The sequence below is a fragment of the Sminthopsis crassicaudata genome, chromosome 3 (genome assembly GCF_048593235.1).
Source record: "Sminthopsis crassicaudata isolate SCR6 chromosome 3, ASM4859323v1, whole genome shotgun sequence".
Classification (NCBI taxonomy): domain Eukaryota; kingdom Metazoa; phylum Chordata; class Mammalia; order Dasyuromorphia; family Dasyuridae; genus Sminthopsis; species Sminthopsis crassicaudata.
Genome location: NC_133619.1, coordinates 447,592,135 through 447,614,214, shown reverse-complemented (window position 1 = coordinate 447,614,214; position 22,080 = coordinate 447,592,135). Strand labels below are relative to the sequence as shown.

Genomic DNA, 22,080 nt, shown 5'->3' with positions numbered 1-22,080 from the left:
AGGGCTCACCAGAGGTACAAAAGGAAGGAATAAATAATTGTCCTTAATTTGCAGTGACATCACCTGATCTTCCTGCTCTCCTCCCCTACTTAGCATAATATAGAAATGCCCTTGTAAAAGGCTACTCCTTCTTTTAAAAAGACTTTTAGCAAAGGGTGTTTCAATCCCCAGATGTTAGGGACATCATACCACAATGTTAAGAATTTTATTATTTTGGCGTTCTCCATAGTTGAAAGATTTCAAGGAATAGATTTTCTTTCTTAGGATTTTCTGTGGTAATGAAATCACTTAGTCCTTAGACTTAGATGAAAGATTAGATAATTTTTTTTGACCTGTGACTTCTCAACTGTCTCCAAAGTAAGAATTATGTACAAAAGATGAAACACATTCAATTGTTTGAACAGTCTAGGCCAATAAGAACCCTAATGAGGTAATAAAAGGACTATTGTTGGAAAATATGAAAACCTACTTTTCTATTCCTTGTCTGATCCTTGATATAATTCCTTGTTTGTTTATTTGTTTGTTTGTTTTGCTACTTCATTAAATAATTTCCTCAAAAGAAGTAAAAAAAAAATATAAGAAGCTATTCAAAATTTATTAGGAATGAAAAAAAGAATTCCAAGAGGCAGCATGGCAGATTTGCTATTTCATTGAATTCATTTTTTCAAAATGTCTGTCTAATTAATGCTATTTATCCTCTACCTACTGTTGAATATGAAATGTGCACTTTTACAAATTCACTGATAAAAGGCTAAAAATAAGTTTTTATAAAACATAATGGGAAATAATCTACCCTACAACAAAGAGAAAAATATAAGTTAAAGTGTATGGAAAAATTTCTAAATATTGTAACTTTGTTCATTAAAAAAAATTACAGGCTTCAAGCATTTTATTCCATTCCCTACAAAATGATGTATTACTAAAATCTATTTCTTTTCATGGAATTAATTCTTTATCTATAATTTTCAGAAATTTATAAGAAGAGAGGAAAAAAGAGACTTCTAACAAACAGAAGCAGGTGAAGAAATTCATTAAAAATCAAAAGTAACAAAATCAGGTTTTAAATCACAGAAGAGCTATGAACAAATTATCATCAGAAAAAAGTATTTTCACCAAATAAGATGTGTCTTTCTATTAAGCATAAAAGAAAAAGTTGTTGAACACCAAAGTCCTGAGCATCACTTCAACTCTAAAAGGGCTCTTATTTTATGCCATTATTTTTACTTTGTGTTTTTCAAGACCTAAATCCTTTGTAGATCAGATAGACTCTCAGTTTCCTTTTGGTAAGAATGTGCATGAGAAAATCTTTACCAAGTCCAGTTATCATTGTTGTCCCACTGAACATTACTTAAACCATTTTAGTAGTGATAACAACATATTGAGTGTGTATGTGTGTGTGTGTAACTTATATAGCACAAATTAAAATTATATAGGCAATGCCATATGCTGACAATAGCTATATATTTATATATTCAGTGACTTGATTGTGGAACATTACAAATACTTCTGTGTGATTTGTGTTGAATACATCCCTTTAAATTTCTCAGCTACAAAGTATAATTTGGTCTCTGACAATATAAGTCAAATTCTGCAATGATGTCTAGGATACTTTTTTTCTCACTCAGAATATTATCAGAAGTGAACCCTAAACTAATGTGATAACATTAATAACTTTATTTATTTTAGCACTGTAGTTATACCTCTAGTTTTGGAGAAAGCACCTTAACATCCCTAATTCTCATATAGAATTCCATTCCTTTGGTCCCAGTTCTGCCTCCTTTACTCTGAATAAGATTCCCCCTGATATCAGCACTAGCTGGGAACATCAGAATCAGTATCATCTTATTATAAGCTCTAAACCCTTCAGATAAACAGGTGACAAAAAAGCCTGAAGAACAATTCATACTAGTGCTTTGTTTGAATAAAAAACATGCAGCCAATTTCAGATACCTGCCACCTAAAAGACATTACTCATCAAAAAATAAAATGTAATTAACTTTTAAATGTTAAAATACTATCAAGATTCCAACTTTAATAAGAAAAAATAGCTTGGACATTTAAATTGTTCCTGCCCCCCCCTAATGAAATAACTCCATTTGTAAAACAGCTCAAGATGATGTAGAAATTGGTAAGTAAAAATTCGAGTAATCTATCACAGGTGAAAATGTTATAGGAAGAAAACACAAAAGTTAATTTTATTTGGCAACATAATACAAACTTGCCTACATGAGCCATAGTTTTATTCTTGTGCTTTGGATGAGTTATGTATATCACTCTGGTTATATAAGAATTTTAAAATGCAAACTCTTACATTAATACCACAACTACATATTACTAAAACACATTTTCTCTGTTATTTTAACCAATTACTTTTGTAGCTTTTTATCAACTGTTCACACAATGTGTATCTAAGGACAAAACTAGAGGGAATTGAGACACCAAGTTCCAGCACCAGAATCAGGCTGAATAGCCAAATGATCTTAAAATCTTTACTTTAAATATTCTGCAAAGGCTGAGACTTTCTTCAAGCTTTTAAGCCTGCTTATTGTCACATCCATAATCACTGGGTATTCCCTCTCAATAGGGCAATATAAATCCACATGAAAAAGTTCTTTAAAAGGAATATTTCATGGAAAAAATTTAGTATCTGAATTATCCACAAGAATGAATTTGTTCCTCCCTAAATGTTAATTTGTTGTTATATAATCTTGCAAATAGTACATAGGCTGAGTGCCAATTTTCTTCTGCCGTTTTGGGCAATGATGGTTCTAATTTTTTTTAGCCAGTTGAGGCAAGTCATGTGGCAAAAGTGAGGAATAACTGATGAATAGACAGAGGATTATACTAATATTCATTACATGGTAAGAAAATAGAAGGAAGACTCCCAGCCTATTGAGTGGAATTTTTGACAGTGATTTATAGAAGGATATGGACAATGATTACTTGGGAAGGACAGTCATAGATGGATTTCATGCCCTGTTATTAGAGAGAGTATCCATATAGATGACATAGAGGGAAATATTGGAATACTGTATTATCCAAACTTGTTTGTAGTGAAAAAAGTGAAGGGATAATGTTTGCTCTACAGTATTGGTCTGAAATAGGGTTGCAGAGAAAGGAAAGGCCTCACAAACCACAAAGACATTTAATCTACTTTCATTACAAAACATACTTCACAAAGTGAATAGCTGGTTTCTGGAAATACAAAGTGAATATCTAAATCTGCATTTAAATAAATTTAATTTTAAAAATTCAATCGTTCATAATTTAATTATTTACTATTGAGTTCTAACTACTTCTAGGACCTAAATACCAATGAAAATCTGCTTAGATTAATTTGCACTTTGGCTTTTTAGAGATCACATTAACTTTGCTGCCAAAAATTGATTTTAATGATAAAACTGGATATTCATACTAGTGATTAAAAGAGTTGAATTATAAAATTATAAAATTAATAAGCTAACTACCATGACTTTGGTAGCAAAGTAACAGACTACAAATATGCAAATGAAGAAATAAAAAACTACAGAAAATGATTATCCCCTCATCTGATGCAAAATCTTCAAGGCAGAAAACGTACTGGATTTAAACTAGCATTCAATATTGATTCTATACGTAAGTTGTCAATTCCATGTGAGTGAGAAATTAGCTCTGAAGCTCCTGAAAGACTACAGTCATACTGTCCTCATAGGATACAGGCCCAAAGTAACAAGTTGACTCAATTGGTAGTAATTAAGGGAAGGGCAGTAAAACAAATAAAAAAGTAAAACAAGGCTCTTCAAGGGTTTCTGATATCTTAAGGACTACAACCAAAAAACTTCATTTGCTTAAATAGCATTTCCCTTGTAATTGTAATTTCTATTTACTCTTATGCCTTATGAAAGACCATAAAATAAATAAATTTACTAACACTTGGGTGATTGAGCAGCAGCAGAGTACACTAGAGAAAGGGCAAGAATTTGAATTAAAGAAAAACCTGTCTGGGCTCAGATCCTACTTCTGACATATACTGTGACTATGTAACTGTGATCCTGAGCAAGTCATTTAATTTCTTAATGTTCTAGGCTACCCTAAAACTATGAGTTAATGAAGGCTTGCTCATCTCCATTAGAGAAAGAGTTTATTTATTGGGAATTATCTACACCAGTAAAATTACAAATCTAAATAAATAAAAACAAAAATTTAGTATGATTAACCAATTTACTTGAGAACAATAACTGGAAAGAGACTATAACCATTTTCTGAGTTCATCTTTAGACACTTCTTTTGAATACATCATGGTTCCTATGATTGAGTGATGTGTATTTTGTAAATAAGTATGAATTCTGTCAAATCAAATAAGGTTCTTCTGGGAAAAAGAAGGAAATATTCTAATTTGTGGACTATATGGATTGTAATCTCATCTACTTCAGTGACTCATCCTCCTTATGGTTGGGGGTAACACTGAGTTCTAAAGGTCTTTTCCAGTAAAATGAAATTTTTTGGCAATCCTATCAAGCTAAAAAGACTTCATTGTGGGGATGTGGATACTGTGTCATTTGAGAATCAACAAAATTCAATTTAGAAGGATCATCACTCAATGTGGAACCAGCACATCATGACTGTTTTTTAGACACTAAAATTCATTAAATTATATGCTAAAATAATAAGGAGATGCAACCTGTATTAGCAGAGAAGATGCCCATATTAATGAAAGTATCGATCCCTTGAAATGCTGAAGTAATTACAATGAAGAACTCTCCAGGGTTTTAGGATGAGAATTGAGTAACCTTGACATTTATTAAAAATACTTATAATTTGCAATGATTACAACATTTTATGTACATGGAAAATATATCAAATAACCATAGAGGAACTAAACTATTTGGAAACTTCCTAATATATTATAATGCCTGTTGAATAAGGCAGCAAATTTTAATGTGAATTTATTTTATTTATTCATAATAATGAATTTTTGGAGCTTTCCATATAAATTTTATCTATTATTAATAAATATGTCAAAATGCATCATTTTAAAGCAGCAAAATGTTATAATTCTGATGGCAATAAAAGCACATGTTGTTCTAGCAATCCAAAATATGTTATGTCCTAGTAATCTCAGAATAAGTCTGGTCAAGAACACTCACTTTTTTATTGATATAATATGGGTCCAGGTCCTCCAAGGGCTCAGACACCATTCCAGGTGGAATGTCTCCATAAATAAATGGAAGGGATTTTCCAGCTTCCAAGTCACTATTTGGCTTTGGGCCATTTTCATCGTCATCTTTCTTGTCGGGTTTTGGATTCTTAGCTTTCTCTTCTGCAATGCGTTGTTCAATAGCTGCAAGAGATTCTCTGGTGAAGTAGTTGAAGCTGTCAGGTCCTGGTGGTACAAGCACTGTTTGCTCCATCTTGTCATCCTGCACATTTTAATTACCATTTATTCTGCATAGGAAAGTGCTAAGAGAAACAAGAAAACAAGTCTTTAGGATGACATTTATAAGAAATAGCAATGATAGTAACTTTGAGGGCTTGGTGCTACCAGTTACAGATAATGGGGCAACTAAGTGGTATACTAGTCCTGGAATCAGAAATCAAATTCAAATCTGTCTTAGATCCTTCCTAGCTGTATAATCCTGGGCAAGTCAATCATATGTTATCTGCTTTGGCTTCCTCAACTGTAAAATGGGGATAGTGATAGCATCTACCTGCTAGAGTTATTGTGAGGATTAAATGAGATAATATTTGTAAACCTCTTAGCATAGTATCTAGCACAGAGGAAGAACTTATTAAAATGTTTATTCCCTGTCTCTTCCCTCCTATAGATAGGTAAGGGAAAAGAAATGATTTCATAGGATTTAATTGTTGTTGAGGATATTTTTAAAATCATGTTTTAAATCATGTCTATCTGTTCTTGACACACCAGTTTTCAGCACTAAATTTGAATAGATCCTGATTTTTATCAAATCATAATTTTTATGGATTCAGGAGATGGCCTCAAATGAAGAAGAGCATCTAATTATAGTTTTAACTGAAATAAATGAGGCTAATTTTAGTTGCAAAAAAACTGACTGCTTATGTGTTGTATGACACTGCTCTTATCTTTTTGCAACCCACCTCCAAGAGGAAAATGGGCTAATGCAGAGATAATCATATGAGTCAAAAAAGAGAAAGTGGGAGAAGATAAAATCTGCATCTCTAGCTGGCTTGTCAAAATACCCACAGCCAGAAATATTTGGTGGTACATTCTTATATGCTCTGCTACTACAGTGGGTGAGGCTGGTTGATTACTTGAGGTAAAATAATCAGTAAATCTGGCACCTATATGGTGAGCCTCCAAGAATGAAGGACTACCAGCCTACCTAAAAAGGGGTGAATTGGCTAAGGTCAGAAACAGAGCAGGTCAAAGCTTCCTTCTTGATCAGAGTGGATCAAAGCCATGAGTGAATATTGTATTTATAGCTTTGGTGAACTCAGGAAACCTAGACTTAAAAAAAAAAAAAAAAAAAACAAAAACCTGTCCACAGTCAAATTGGTACATTAAGGTTAACATAGCCAGATTTTACCATTGCTTTCTTTCATCTCCACAGCTGAACTGATTATGACCCTCATCAATGTTGAGATTAAAAAAAAAAACAAAAAACAAAAAACAGCTCAAATTTGAAACTATGCTGAAAGGGTTACCAAACTGAACATATCCTTTGATCCAGCAGTGTCACTACTGGATCTATATCCCAAAGGACCTACATATGCAAAAATATTTTGTAGTAACAAGTACTGGAAAGTGAGTGGATGCCCATCACTTGGGGAATGGCTAAATAAGTTATGGTATATGAATATTATGGAATATTATTGTTCTATAAGAAAGAATCAGCAGGATGACGTGATTCAGGCCAATTCCAATAGACCTGAAATGGAAAGAACCATCTGCATCCAAAGAGAGGGCTATGGGGACTGAATATGGATCACAACACAGTATTTTCACCTTTTTTGTTATTGTTCACTTGCTTTTTTCCTTTCTATTTTTTCCTTTTTTTATCTGATTTTTCTTGTGCAGCATGATAAATAGAAGAACTGCATAAGTTTAATGTATATTGAATTATTTGCTAACTAGAGGAGGGAAGTGGGGGGAAAGAAAGAAGAAAAATTTGGAACACATGGTTTTGCAAGGGTGAATGATGAAAACTATTTTTACATGCATTTTGAAAATAAAACGTTAATATAAAAAACAACTCAAATTTCTTTTTAAGATTTGCTGTCTTCCTTACAACAACAATGAAGCAGTTGATACATGAATTATTGTTCTAATTTTTACAAATTAGAAAACTAAGTCTCAGAGAAGTTAAGCTACTTGCCTCGATGCACATAATCCAAGTATTATTAGTCCCATTCTATGGATATGGAAAATACGGCTCAGAAAGTTAACAACCTGCATCAAGGTCATGAAGCAAGAAAGAATCAAAGCTAAAATTTGCAAATGTGTCTCAATTCCAAATTTGATGATTTTTATATTATATGTGCTTGCAGGTGATCAGCCATATTCGCTAGTTTTGCTGTGCTGGGTTTTATTTATTTAACCACACAAACTAATGTCTCAAGCTTGGGACAAATGCTAAAGGTGAAAATAATAATAGAAGACTAATTTATAAAGAAAATAATTCAGAAGTTTAAAGGAAAAATAAAGTGAGGGTTGGGGAGGGATGTGAATGGCATGAATATTAGGAGGCTATGGGATAGATTCTTATACTATGAAAGGTGAGCAGAACGAAACCAGGGTGTCATAAATTCCTGCATGAATCAGAGCATTTGTGTTTTCACTATGATGAGATTATTATTGGTCTCCCTATAGTATTAGCAATACTGTGGGGACTAGAGGTCTCTAAGCTCTGAAGCTCCAGAACTAAATCAGATTTGATGCCAGCTGCCAGGTCCCAAGTGTATTGTTTTAAGGGACATTTAATCTGAGCTCATGTTTCACAGGTATTACTGAGCCAAATCTTCATTGTGTCTAAGCTATTCCCTTTCTGCAAGTTAGGCACCTTTGAAAGCTGCATTAACTCCTTCATACTACCAAGACATTTTTATTTCAGTGTAAATTAATACTACAATAGACCTATAACTGACCCATGTAATATTTTAGAATCTTCTCTCCATCAGAGTTTAACAACTGAAGTCTGTGGTATTCTTTGGAGAAAAAAGGGATGGATTGAAAAGGAGACCTTTTTGCCAAACTTGGCTTTGGGGCCTGGAATCCAATTTCTCATCATTGAGAAACTTAGATGAATCTAGTTTATTGAAAATTATTGTAACAGTCCAGTCTTAATTCTTATGTCTTTCAATCTCCACCACACAGCTCAGCTTTTCAGTATTTAGTGTCTAGAGCTGAAATGGATCTTAGAGATCATATGGTCTCACTCCTTCATTTTACAGAATAAGAAACTGAAGCATAAGAATCTTAAAAACTCAGTATGTCAAGGATGATAAAAGTTTAACTTCTGAAAAGTATTCTGTAATATTTGGTCTCTGTTTTTTATACTCCTCCCTTTATTATGCTTATAAAGATTTGGTGTTGTATCTTAGAATTTTATAACTGCAAATGCTATCTTTCCATACTCTGAAGGACATAAGCGGACCAATATTGTTTGCTATAGGGTATATATACATACATACATTTATACTTATTTAAACTTACCAGTTTAAAGAGTCTTAAATAAGGCTCTTTATTCCCATTAGGATTGTGGTATTTGAATTTTTTTCCTGCTTCTCCTATATAATAATCTGAATTAGCATTTCACAGATGGAAGACCAAAACAGGGGGATAGGGAAAATTATAAGGACCTCTGTAAGGTTTTTGATGATGCTTTTGAGAAAACATTGTAAGGTCATTTTCTTACTACTTTCCAGAATTTGGCACATATACACACTAAGCATGAATTATCCACTATTTTTTTTTCATTCTTTTCATTGTTCATGCAATAATAGCATAATAGATAATTGGAATAACATATAGAATGGGATCATGTAGCTCCATAATACCTGTATACATATCTCTCTTGTTAACATTCACTAACAAGTTATTCAAATAATATTCCCAAATTCAAATACTAATGCCCATCATTAATGCCCAATTATTGAGCTCATGTATCCTTAAAGATGGACCTGGAAATAGAGGAAGGAGATGACACCTTGCTTTATTGATTACTATTCTGGACCCCAACAGGAGAGAGAATTTCTAACTTACTTTAGGAAAATTTGCAAAATCACAATATTGGAGGAATTGTTACATGAACTGAATCTGAGGGAATTGTTACAATATCATTTCAGTGTGGGTGTAGTTTTAGAGTCCTTCAGCATTCCATTCCTATCTTTAATTAGCTGTAAGAGATATTCTTTAATGAATAATCATTGGATACACAAGTGCTGTGTTATTTCCTTTTCTGTTACTTTGCACAGACATAGGATTTCCAAATATTCACCCATTTGGAGAGGCATTTGACATTAAATGGAGAAATTAAAATGGGCAGGAGAAACTGATCAAATCTCCTTCTCAATTTTGAATTCCTGGAACTCAGGGAACATCTAATTGCTGTAGTATGTGTCCTTTATTTATGCAGATAAGCCAGATGGAGATGATGAGTGCCTGACCCAGTGTAGTGAAAATGTCAAAGGACAGAAGTTAGTTTATATGAGAGTTGTTACTTTTTTCAGTTTGTAAATCTAATCATTCTTATGTATTTTGTGCTCATAAAATTTTGAGCCAAAATTAATTTCATAAAATCTTTCCTTATAACACTTAGGAATTAGGAAAAATCATCCTAAGATCAAAGCAGAATGTCCATTCAAATATAGCAATCTATTGAATCTATTTTTTGATTTAAATTACTATTCAAAGAAATATCACATGGTTATTATTACATGAATTGATATAATAACTGTGTGTGATCTGTGATTTCACTATTTAAAATAATTATATAATAAAATAATGACATACTAATATTTAACTATTAAATAGGCAAAAAACAACCAGGGCAAGTCAACTTTCTGTCAGGAATAAGTACTATTTATTTAGTATAATATATTTAAGAATTATATGTATTCTACTATTTTGTTTAAAGATGGAAAAAATGGTAAATTCCATTTCTCTCTTGAATGAGTCTTCAATTCTCTATTTCCATTGGACTACAACAGCATCTGACACATAGTATTTATGACTTTTTTGACTTACTGATTCCCATCCTCATTACTTCTTCCTTTAAGCCATCATTCATAACCTCTACCAGAATAATATTTTTCATAGATCTGGTCATGTCAGTCTTTAGCTCAAAATTTTTAATGGTTCCTTATTGACTATTCAGCAAAGTTCAAACTCTTTTATCTGACATTCAAGACCTTATACCTTTATGATCTTATTTCATATCCTTCCATTTATTCTAAACTGGAGTCAATCAGAACGCCTCTATAATCATTGTTCATGCTCTACTACCCTCCCTCCACATCATTTCTTACTTCTAGAATGTCCTTCCTTATCCTATTTAACCATTTTGCTTAATCCAAAAACTGGCATTGATTTATCTGGTTGATAATCACTTTCTATGTCAGACCTCATATTACCTCATATTGTTTTTCACCTCAGTAATAAACTCAGTTGCATGAAACACAGATTATTATTATCTGTGTTTGATATCACTAAAACTCTGATAATCATTTGAAATCTATAGATCACACAGGATAATTATCTTTAAAATACAAAGGAAATTCAATCCATCTGCAGACATTAATTAAGTGACCTTTATGTATTTAAACATTGTAACAGCTTTTAGGAGCCTTTTTTTTTTTTTTGGATATAAAAGTTTAGATAAGATGTGGTTCTTGTCCCCATTGAATTGTCAATCCATTTGGGAGAAAAGATAATAATTCACTTTTTATAGAATTGTACATATTAGTAAGATATAAAGTAAGTTGTAATATGTAGTATGATGGGGAAGGTCATTACCAACCAGTAACTCAATGAGGGCTTCATGAAGGGGGTGATTTGAACTAGCCATGAATGAGTTGCTAAAAAAATGTATTAATCCTCCTCAGATAATTTATTTATATTTTCATACTTAGTCCTTATTGTTCTGTATGCTGTTTTATGTCTTAAAAGTTCTACTTCCTAGTACACAGGGAATTTAAAAGAGTTGAGCTTTGTTGAGTGGACTGGTTTCAGGGCTTGTGGTGGTTGTTACAATCATTGTGAGGGGTGGAAATACAAAAAGTTACCCTACTCCAAAGACTTCCTAGGTAATGAAATAAAATTTTTCAAATGGCAACATCTCTTCAAAAGGACATTTGTTCATTCTAATCTTTATCTGGAATCTATATGTATAATCAGCACATTTTTCTCATATAGAATTGAATTAATCTTATCAATTTTTGCTTTCTGTTTTGATTATGAATAACTTATGTGTGATTAACCTATATGTAATACTTGCTTCTCCACTTTCTTTCATCAACTCGCCTCCCCCTATATCCAATATGTTGCAGAAATCTTCATAATATCTCATAATAATGTCTCCTTGTCAACCTGAGAAAGCCTTCATCATTTTATGCTTGGACTACTGCAATAGCCTGCAACTTTCACATGGCAATTATTTAGAATTAAACACTAGTTTAATTCTGATACTTTAATGGGTTCTTGAATATTTATGTCAAACATCAGGTATTGGCCCATCAACCCATGATATCATTGGAAAACTAGCTTGTAATAATAACAAATGACATTTATATAGAACTTCAAAGTATTTTATGTATATTATCTCATGTGACCATCATAAAAATTCTTTGAGGTTGATATTATGATATTATCCCCCCTCATTTTACAAGTAAAGAAATAGGCTCAGATAACCTAAGTAATATATTTATATAGCACTCAGTATTATGTGTTGTTTGTTCTTTCTGACATTGGGTCAATTTTATACCATATTGTTTCCAACATAAACAAAGAGCAAAAGTGGCTGCTAAAGTCTTTTTCAATGTCATGTTTTCCAATTTTGTGATCATATGATGGAAATATTTTGTATAATGGCATGCTATTTATGAAATTAAATAGTTTTAAATATGATTCTTGATAATTGGTATAATATATTTGCCACTCCAAGGGAATATTTTTACCTAAAAACAAATTTCTGGTTTTGATTAAGGGAATAAGTTGAAGATTTCATTTCTATTCTTCTGGTCCTGAATTAATGCTGGTTTTACATTCTACAAAAAAGCAATCAATATACTTCTGTCAATATACAAAGTAAATTTAAATTTTTTTTTTACTTAATTGATAGGATGATCAAGTCTTAAGTATATGGAAAGAGTTTCTTTTAATCAGTCAATTATATCATCAATGAACTTCTGACATATAGTATATGTTAAAAACAAGAGACCAGGAGATAAATTTATGATGTATCATTTCCACTACGTATAATTTATCAGAAATATTTTCCTTCCTTGAAAAATTTCATGCATAACACTTCTAGAACTGACAGAAAGCAGTCATTCAAGCCAAGGTTTGCCCTGAAGCAAGGAGGAGTCTATGAATGGTAAACCACATGACTGTGATTATCTTTGTAGTGTCCTTGGCATGCTTTTATTTGAGGTAAATTTACTTACTCAGGAATTCTTGCAGTTCATCCTGCATCAGACTTTGAAACCTGTGTAATCCACACCTAAGGTAGAAGAGTTTGTATAGTTCAACTTGGAGAATTCCATAATAAATATGGATGGGAATCCCTTTATATAAATATATTCTTTCACAAAATTATAGAAAGGTTTATCCAGTCTAAATAAAATAAAGATATGCTTCGTATTATACATTGCTAAGAAAATTGGCTTTAGAAAATGGGTAATGTTTGAATGGGCCATTATCTTTTACAGCAGTCTCTAAATTCTATCTTTCTAATATCCCTTATGTCCCTACTCTACTTTTTCTGCCCTTATCCTTATATATACCTTAATTTCTGAATTATTGCAATAACCTCCTTGTACATCTTTCTGTATCCATTTTCTCCTTGCCTCTAATCCAACCTTAAAATTGCCAAAGTAGTTTTCCTTCTATACACTATTTGATTGAAGGAATCTTAGGCTAAAGCCTAAGGATAATTCAGATGCTTCTCATTTCTTACTACATTCTAAAACCTCTATATAGAAGTCAGTATGAAAGTAAGCTGATGGTAACAAAGCAGTAGCTTCTTTTTCTTAATGTTTACCAATTAAGAAAAAAACAGGATTTCAAAGTAAATTCCTTTGCCTGACATTCATTGTCTGCCACAGTCTTCTTGCACCTTATTTTTCCAGCTTTTATCGTATCATTCCTCAATAGGTATTCTATGCAACAGCCAGTGAGCTACCATCACTTCAAGCCACCTTATGTCTTCCACTTGTATACCTTTACTCATATTTTTAGGATACTTCTAAAACGCTATTTACTGTCTCATTGATCCTCCTATTAATAATAATTTACAGTCTTAGACATCATCCAGTGATTGCTAACATTTATAGAAAGTTTTAAAAATTTTAAAGTGCATTATCTCATTTTATTTTCACAGCCACCCTATGAATTAAGTATTATTATTTCCATTTTACAGATAAAGAAACTAAACACTAGAGAACTCAAATGACTTTTCTATGTCATAAAATTAATAAATATCTAAATCAGGATTCAAAATCTATGTCCTTTTCGACTCTAAGTCCAGTCCTTTTCCTAGCATATCACAGTTATATCTTTCAGATGTATTATTACCTATTATATATTTGAGTTGTTTATGTGTGTTGGCAGTCACTTAGAGAGTAATCTTCTTAAACCCAGGAACCATGCCTTTTATGCTTCATTCCTTTCTCTTTAAAAACTTTAGCACAGTGCTCTCTACACAATAACTACTTACTAAGTTAGTTGAACTGAACTGTATTGAATTTGTCACAGATTAATATGAAAGCATCAGTCAAACTTCACATGAGTAAAAGTTCCTTCTGTTATTTTTTTCCACATAGGTTAAAAAATATCTTAGACTGCTGATGTAGCTCATGAAGAACCAGCCTTGAGGTCAGGAAAATCTGGATGCCAGACCTGCTTTTGATACAAACTGGATGTGTGATTCTGGCAAATCTCAGTGACTCAGCTCAAACAGATACTGATTCATGGATGGAATCAATTATCCCACCAGGAATTGCTAAAGAAATTACAGATGCAAATAAAAGATCCCAAACAAAACTTTTCCTATGGATAGTTTAAAATGAACTGGAAATACATAATCCTATTCAGTAAACAAAACTAATAAGAAAACAAATTAATTTGATATATTTTGTTAAGAAAAAAGGGAAGAAGAGAGGGATACAAATAAGGATAGATATAAACACAAAGAGAAATAGGCAAAGAAGAAAATATATTAAAAACCTGTCAGAAAGAAAAAGACATATGCAAAGTGAAAAATGCATACAACCACAAAGATAGACATATACAAGTATCAAGAGATAAATAGACTTCATAAAGGAAGCAAAAAAAGATACATAATAAAGTAGAAATGCTTTGTCTAAGATGTGTTACATAATCTACAACACAATACATAAAATAATCTAAAACATATTATACATAAACATGCATGTATATTCATACATTTACAGGTATATATACCTGATATGAAAGTACCATGGTAACAAAACAATAGCTTCTTTTTAAAAAATTTATTCTCAAAGTAAGTCCTATAAATTTTAGTTGGTCAATTACTCAATATTAATAGTTATTATGGGGAGAATATAAAGAAATATGACATCTGTTCTCAAGGAGTTTATAATTTAGTTAGTCAGACTAGAATAAGAAAAAGGGCATATGACCAAGAGTTAGAAAATTAAGATATAATCCCTTCTTTGACTATAAGTTTATAATTCCCTGTCTTTGTTATGTGACCTCAAGTAAATCTCCATACTTCTTTAAGCACTATTTCCTCATATGTAAAAATATGGGAGTTAGTTCTAACTAGAAGAGATGATTTCTAAGAGATCTTTTCTTAGTAACAATCTATAAAAACTAAACAACTATATGAAAAATGTTAACACAATACAGTGTTGGAAATCTGTCAAATGATCTATGTGGTAGAAATATCTATGAAGATACTCATTATATACCTTAAGACAGACTACTTTTCCCCTTAAAAGATAACTAAGCTATCCCCACAACTTGATTTGTTCAGGAGACTAAGGTTCAAACTGCTGTCTTGCTTCCTTCTTGCCTAAGGGTATAAAAGTGGCAAAGCTTCTAAGATTTGGTAAATATCCCATTGCAGAATGAGTCACCACATCCCATCCACCATACCCTTTGCGCCAATGAATTACCACTGTATCCTTGCTGAGTATCTTTTCTATTTTATGGCTGAGTAAAGCTCCTTCTATTAGAAGTCACGTCAAAAAGCATTTATTAAGTGCCTGTTAATGCTAGGTATTGTACTAAGTGCTAAAGATACAAAGAAAGTGAAAAAGAAGTCCCTCATCTCAAAAACTTTACAGTCTATTGGGAGGAAACAATATATAAAACTTATGTTCAGGATATAGTGTATTAAATATATATGTATATACATACATATATGATAATTTGAAGGTAATCTCAAAGGGAAAGCAGTAAAATTAAGGAGGACTAGGGAAAGCTTCTTGCAGAAGGACAAATTTGAAGGAATCCAGGGAAGCCAGGACATAGAGATGAAGAGGGGGAGAATATAGGCATGTGGAATAGCCAGTCAGGAGTCAGGAGATGGATCACATTATGCAAGCAATAGCAAGTGCAGTGTCACTGAATTAGAGAGTCTGTAGAAAGTAGTAAGGTACAGAAACAAACAAACAAGCAGGATTTTACATTTTATTTTGGATATAATAGGGAACCACTGGAGTTTATTGAATAGAGAGGTGAAATGACCAGACCCGGATTTGTTACGTGGTCTATCAGTGTCTCATTTCTTTCCAATCTTAAAATTGAATTATCAGAATTCAAGCCTACAACAAATGGTATAATCAATGAGTTTTACATGTTCAGAGGATAAAGAAGTTTATGTGTCCTATAATATGACATGACTCCATTCTGTATATAAGGGGCAAACAATAGGCTATAATGAAAGTTCAGAGTGAAGTGCTTCATAGTTTTGGGGAAGGATCTGCTATTGTCATAGGTAATTATGCTATATAGAAATACTTCTTAAACTATGGATTGTGAGCCCATAAGGAGTCATGTAGCAATGTGAGGATCACAAAATTATGATTATCAGTAAATGCTTGATTTATATTTTCATATTATATACTTACATAATCAGAGTCATATAAAAAGGGTCATAAGTAGAAAAAGTTTAAGATGCCCTAATATAGAACAGTGGTTCTCCAAGTATGTTAGGTCTGTGAAGTCAAAACTTTTCATAATAATACCAAGAGATTTTCATTCCTAATATGGTAAATTTCAACAGTTATAATCTACATAAACAAAATATTTGGGGAATCCTCAATAATTTGTAAGAGTATAAAGGAATCTTGAGTTAAAAAATTTGGATTACATATGGAGGATCCTGTATTCAAGTACAAATTGGGCCACACTATCTTATTCTGGGAGAGGAGAAAAAAATAATCTAAAGGTAGATCCTTGTAATGTTCTTTTTGGTTTTCTGGAGGTCTTGGGAGCAGCCTTCCTTTCAATTGAGTACTTACCACGAGAATAGCCAAGTGCTAAAGTCCAAATCTTTTATTATCTCCTTCACAATCTAGTTTCTTTTCCTGGGGCTTGGGCCAGCTTTCTAGAGAGCCTTTCAGACTGGCCTTGGTCTTAGTGGGGGAAGTGTAGGAGGCCACCCACCACAGTGGTGTGAGATGAAGTGAATGAATATGCCTCTGAGTCCCTGGGCTTGTGCTTCAGCCTCCAGCCACCTCAAAGGTGAAGGATGGAATGAATGTCTCTGAGTCCCACCCTTGATGAGTTTGTCCCAGCTTATATGCTCTATTTGAATTACATTATCATATGTGTGAATCTTATGGAATTATATTGAGTACTAAGTACATGTATTGAACTAGAAAAGTATTAATCATCATGCTAAACTAGATAACCATTGTCTTATTAATTCCACTTAGCACCTTTGTAAGAATCCTTGTTTTAAATACAAGAATTCTGGCCCATAGCAGATCCTCCTCAAGTGCATAATCTATTTTTCTATATGTTAAACTATAGTAGTAGTATTTTAAAAATTATGTCAAAAACCTGAAAAACCAAACCTTTTATGATGTAAATGTTCAACTTAGTTCTTTTTATTCAAGAGATTCACTTAAATAATAGAATATATATTACCTGTGTTTATTTTGCTATGCAAAAATCTCCATGACAATGTTATAGGATGTTTACAATATATATGTTATCTTTATTTTTTGACAGAACTGTGAGATTTATTGAGAAGAATTAAGAGAAAAGGTAAATTCAAATCCTTATGTCAGCAATTATGAGCCTTTAGCTAATCACTTAACTTCAATGCCTTTATTCTCTCATGCATAAGAGGATATTTATTTTATTTTTTACATTGTCTATCTCAAAAGATTGTTGTAAAGAAAATATTTTGTAAACTTCAAGGCAACTAGCTAGGATAAAGGCTACCCTTGCAGACTGGAAGACTTGGGTTCAAATTAAAAACTCATAGAATTGCTAAGACTTGTGGAGCCCAAAGGAAGTCATTTAACTTCTAACTACCTTAGTTTATTCATCTGTAAAATGGAGATAATAACATAACCTATTCACAGGGTTGTTTTGAGGATAAAAAGATATTATTTGTAAGGGATTTTTATAAATCTTAAAGCTCTATCCAAATCTTAGCTATTTTTTATCTCAATTGCTACTTATCCTTAATCATTTAATGGGTGTGGCCTCAGTGAAACTGAAATGTATTAAAGACTTTAGTTTAAAAAAAAACAAGGTCTCCCATTTCATCCAAGGCTATTTACAGTCATATTTTATCTATTGAAGTCTCATGTGATATTTTGGAAACTGTTTTTATAGCAATCATCTGTTCATTTATATAGGATAGATAGTAAACTTCTAAGGTAAAATTCTTGCCACTTTATTTTATCTTTTCAGGTATTTGAAAGATCCTAAACTTTTGACATTTATAGTTATATATTGTTCAGTTTCTACCATTTTCTTACACAATCTGCATTGGATTAGAGGTCCAAGATTAGAAATCCATTTTAAGGATAACCTTTTTGTAATTTCTGGTGGCAATGACAGCCTTGTATCACTGTCATAAACTCTCCATTCTCTGTAAGCAATACATGTGTGTCCTAGCCATTTAACACATTTTTTTTAGACATAGAGTTGATTGTCTATATGGCTATCACCCATGGAAGGCTTTTTGATTCTACTCTGTTGGATCTTAGCCATTTCAAAGCTTCCATTTGGAGGAAAACATTTTTTTTTTTTTTTTTTTTTTGCGAATTTCATAGGTATACTATTCTGATTTCTTTCATTTTTGTTGTTACTGCTCAATCATTTAACCATGTCTGGTTTTTTTTTTTGTGTGTGTGACCCTATTTGTGGTTTTCTTTGTAGAATACAGGAGTGCCTTTCCATTTTCTACTCTGGATCATTTTACAGATGACAAATTGTGGCAAAGAGTATTAAATGAATTGCTCAACATCATACAGCTGGGAAATGTATGAGGTGGAATTTGAACTCAGGTATTCCTTTTCATTCCAGGTCAACTGCGCCAGCTAACTTCACATATCTTTTATTGGCTATAGCTATTGTTCTGTAAAATGATGCTTCTTGGTTCCAAAAGTATTCTATGAAATTACAACCTGTTTATAATGTGTTTTGAGAATATCACCCATTATTATTTTAGTAGTATTAGTATCATAAACGTTATAGGCCAAAACTTTGTACATGAAACAAGGATTCTTACAAGGTGTTAAGTCAGTGGAATTGATAAGACAATGGTTATCTAGTTTAGCATGGTGATTAATAGTTCTCTAGTTCAGTATGATTGATTTAATCTTACAATAAATAATGGTTCCCTAGTGATATAATGATTGGTTTATACTCAGTATACTGCATATAAACTGGGACTAACTCAGTCAGACACAGACTCAGAAGGGGACTGGAACAGACTGGGGGAAGACAGTGCTAGAGGCTAGAGCACAAGCTCCTAGACTGAGACAGACTTCAAGACAGAAACCATCATGGTGATCCTCCTGCCTCCCCACAGAAACCAAGACACATTCTGGAGGACCTAAGAAAGCTAGCAGAGCTTCAGGCAAGGAGACAAGACTTTGAAGGACATAATAAAAAATTTGGACTTTAACACTTGGCTATTCTCATGGTGATTGCTCTGCTCAAATGAAGGCTGGTCCAGAGACCTCCAGAAAACCATCGAGAACACTACATTTTGGTGCCCAACATAGGACTAGTGACCCAGAAATTAGAAGCAAACTTTGTTAAGGGCTAAACTAGTGTTTTAGCTGAAATGGGACAAATGTTTAGAAAACAGACTTCTCCACCTCAAAGAAAATGTGTAGAAAGCATAGTTAAACTAATAAAAAACCAAGATTTGATTGTAAATTGAGAGCAGATCATTGAATTTTTAGAAACATTACAGTACTTGTGTCCTTGGTTCTCAAAGGAAGAAGAATTAGATCCAGACAAGTGGAAACTAGTGGGAGAGGAACTAATAGAATATTATAATGATAATGGTCCTCATTCAATTCCTAAAGAACATTCTATACATATAACTCAATACAATTTGCTTTAAGGAATTATGTAAGTATTAGAATAAGGAAAAAGAAGAACAGGAGGGGGAAGTTACTGAAAAAATAGTTGAAAAGCATAAAGAATTAGACAAGAGTGGAGTTAAATACAATTTTGATGAAATTAAGGAATGTGGTGCTTCACAGCAGGAGCCATTAGGGCATTCCCCATCACCTGACCTACCCCCCCCCCCCCCTTCAATAACCCTTCATGGGTGGAAGGAGAAGGAGGAGGGGGATGAGCAGTGACACAATCAGCACCACCTATAAAGCAGCCTATGAAACAATTACAAAAGGCACTGGTTAAAGCTAAAAAAGAAGGACAGGATATACCTGATTTAAAAATAAATGCATACCCTGTTATTCAAGAGTTTGACTCTTCAGGTCAAGAAAGGAGAAGATATATTCCTTTTGATCTGGAAATTATTAAAGATTTGAAAAAGAGTTGCACTCAGCAAAATAACTGTATGAATATGTATACATATAGTGTATTCAACATATACTTTAACATATTTAACATGTATTGGTCTACCTGTGTAAAGGGCTAGAACTGAGCAAATGTATTTGGATAATGGAGCATGTGAGACTAATTGCCAATTTGAAGGTTCCCTATTAACTTGTTTGAATGTTGACCTTCCCCAGCTATTCTGTGCTGACTTGATTGGTGGGACAAAGAGGGAGAAGTGACATGTGTGGGAGGAGTAGGAGGAGGAAGAGGAAATTGAGATGCTCACTCTCAGTCTCTTGTAGCGTTTGAGGGAGGAAGGTGTGTGTAAGATTGCTTGACCGTAAAAGATCAAAAATAAAGATGTTTAGTGATCCTGACTCGGGCTGATTTCTGGGAAAACAGAGTTCCAGCATTCTGGCGCCCAATGTGGAGCTGGCACCCTACTTCCACTGAAGGCCTCCAGTGACTAAGAGATTAGGTGAGTATTCTAATAGAAATAAGGAACTTACTTTGTTAAGAACTAAACCAGCAATCTCTTATAGCTGAGATGGGGCAGGTGTTAGGTACAGACATTCCCTTGGCCTCAGCCGACCCTGCTCCAACCCCAGCCCCTGCTTCAGCCTCATCTAGAAATGCTATAAAGGATATAATTAAGATAATTGACGAGAAGAGTTTACTTGTAACCAGCCCACACATGGATAATCTTTTAGACTCATTGAAACTCATGCCCCTTGGTTCTAAAAGGAAGAAAAACTAACTGTAGATAACTGGAAGCTAGTGGGACTTGAAATGAAATAATTTTACTCAAAAAATGGGTCTCATTCTATTTATGCAGAGGTATTTTGTATATACAACATGATTCAATTAGACTTAAGCTATCAAGCAAGTTATAGGAGAAGAAAAAGTTCTAAAAATGAACAGAGGAGGAAGTGTGAGGAACAAAAGATAGAAGATAAGCAAACTCAAGACCTTGCCAGAGGGCAAGGGGATTTGAATGAGGAATTAGGGTGTGTTGACTCCTATTATCCTGAAGAAATTTCAACCCCTCCTACAGAGCATATTATTGATCAGCCCACATCAACTCCACCTTCAGGGACGGAGGGAGGAGGAGGAGTGGGAGGGGCGGTGATATCATCAGCACCTCCCCCCCAGCAATCACCAACCCCCATAACTAGATTACAGAAAGGGCTTATTGAAGCGATTAAAAATGGAAAATAAATAGATAATGATTTCAAACTTCAAATTTTTCCTGTGATTCAACAGCATAATTCTGCAGGTCAAGAAAGTAGAAGATATGTTCCTTTTAATATGGATATCCTTAAAGACGTGAAAAAAGCTTGCATTCTCTTTGGGGCTACATCAGATTAGAAATCAGACCATCAATCTATGGGGAAGAGACATTTTACAACAATTAGGGTTAAAAATGAGTACTTCTGCTTTTTAGGCAGGGCTGCTATTGAAGGCCTGCCACCACTTTCACCTGTTCCTATCCAATGGAAAACTGATACACCAGTTTGGATAGACCAATGGTCCTTAGTTAGCAATAAAATTCAGGCCTTACTAGACATAGCACAGGAACAACTTGACCAAGGACACTTACAACCTTCTCTAAGTCCTTGGAATTCCCCAGTATTTGTTGTAAAAAAGAAATCTGGAAAATGGAGGATGTTGACTGATTTAAGAAAGGTAAATGAACAGATGGAAACTATGGGAACTCTTCAGCCTGGACTTCCATCTCCCTCAGTTGCCTAGAGAATGGCCTCTTTGGGTTATAGACATGAAGGATTGTTTCTATTCTATCCCTCTAGATAAGGAGGATATGAAAAGATTTGCCTTTTCACTGCCCAGTGTTAACTTAGCTAAGCCTTATAAAA

The 22,080-nt window shown here is 33.2% G+C and overlaps 1 protein-coding gene across 1 annotated transcript in view; it reads right to left on the bottom strand.

Annotated features, from left to right (window-relative positions):
• Positions 1-22,080, bottom strand: part of LOC141562903 (sodium channel protein type 1 subunit alpha-like) — a 195,949-nt gene that overhangs the window by 119,633 nt on the left and 54,236 nt on the right. Inside the window, exon 3 of the mRNA XM_074303211.1 lies at positions 5,127-5,439. Within this exon, the coding sequence (XP_074159312.1) occupies positions 5,127-5,390 (264 nt within the window). The 5' untranslated portion in view covers positions 5,391-5,439. The remainder of the gene's footprint in view (positions 1-5,126; positions 5,440-22,080) is intronic.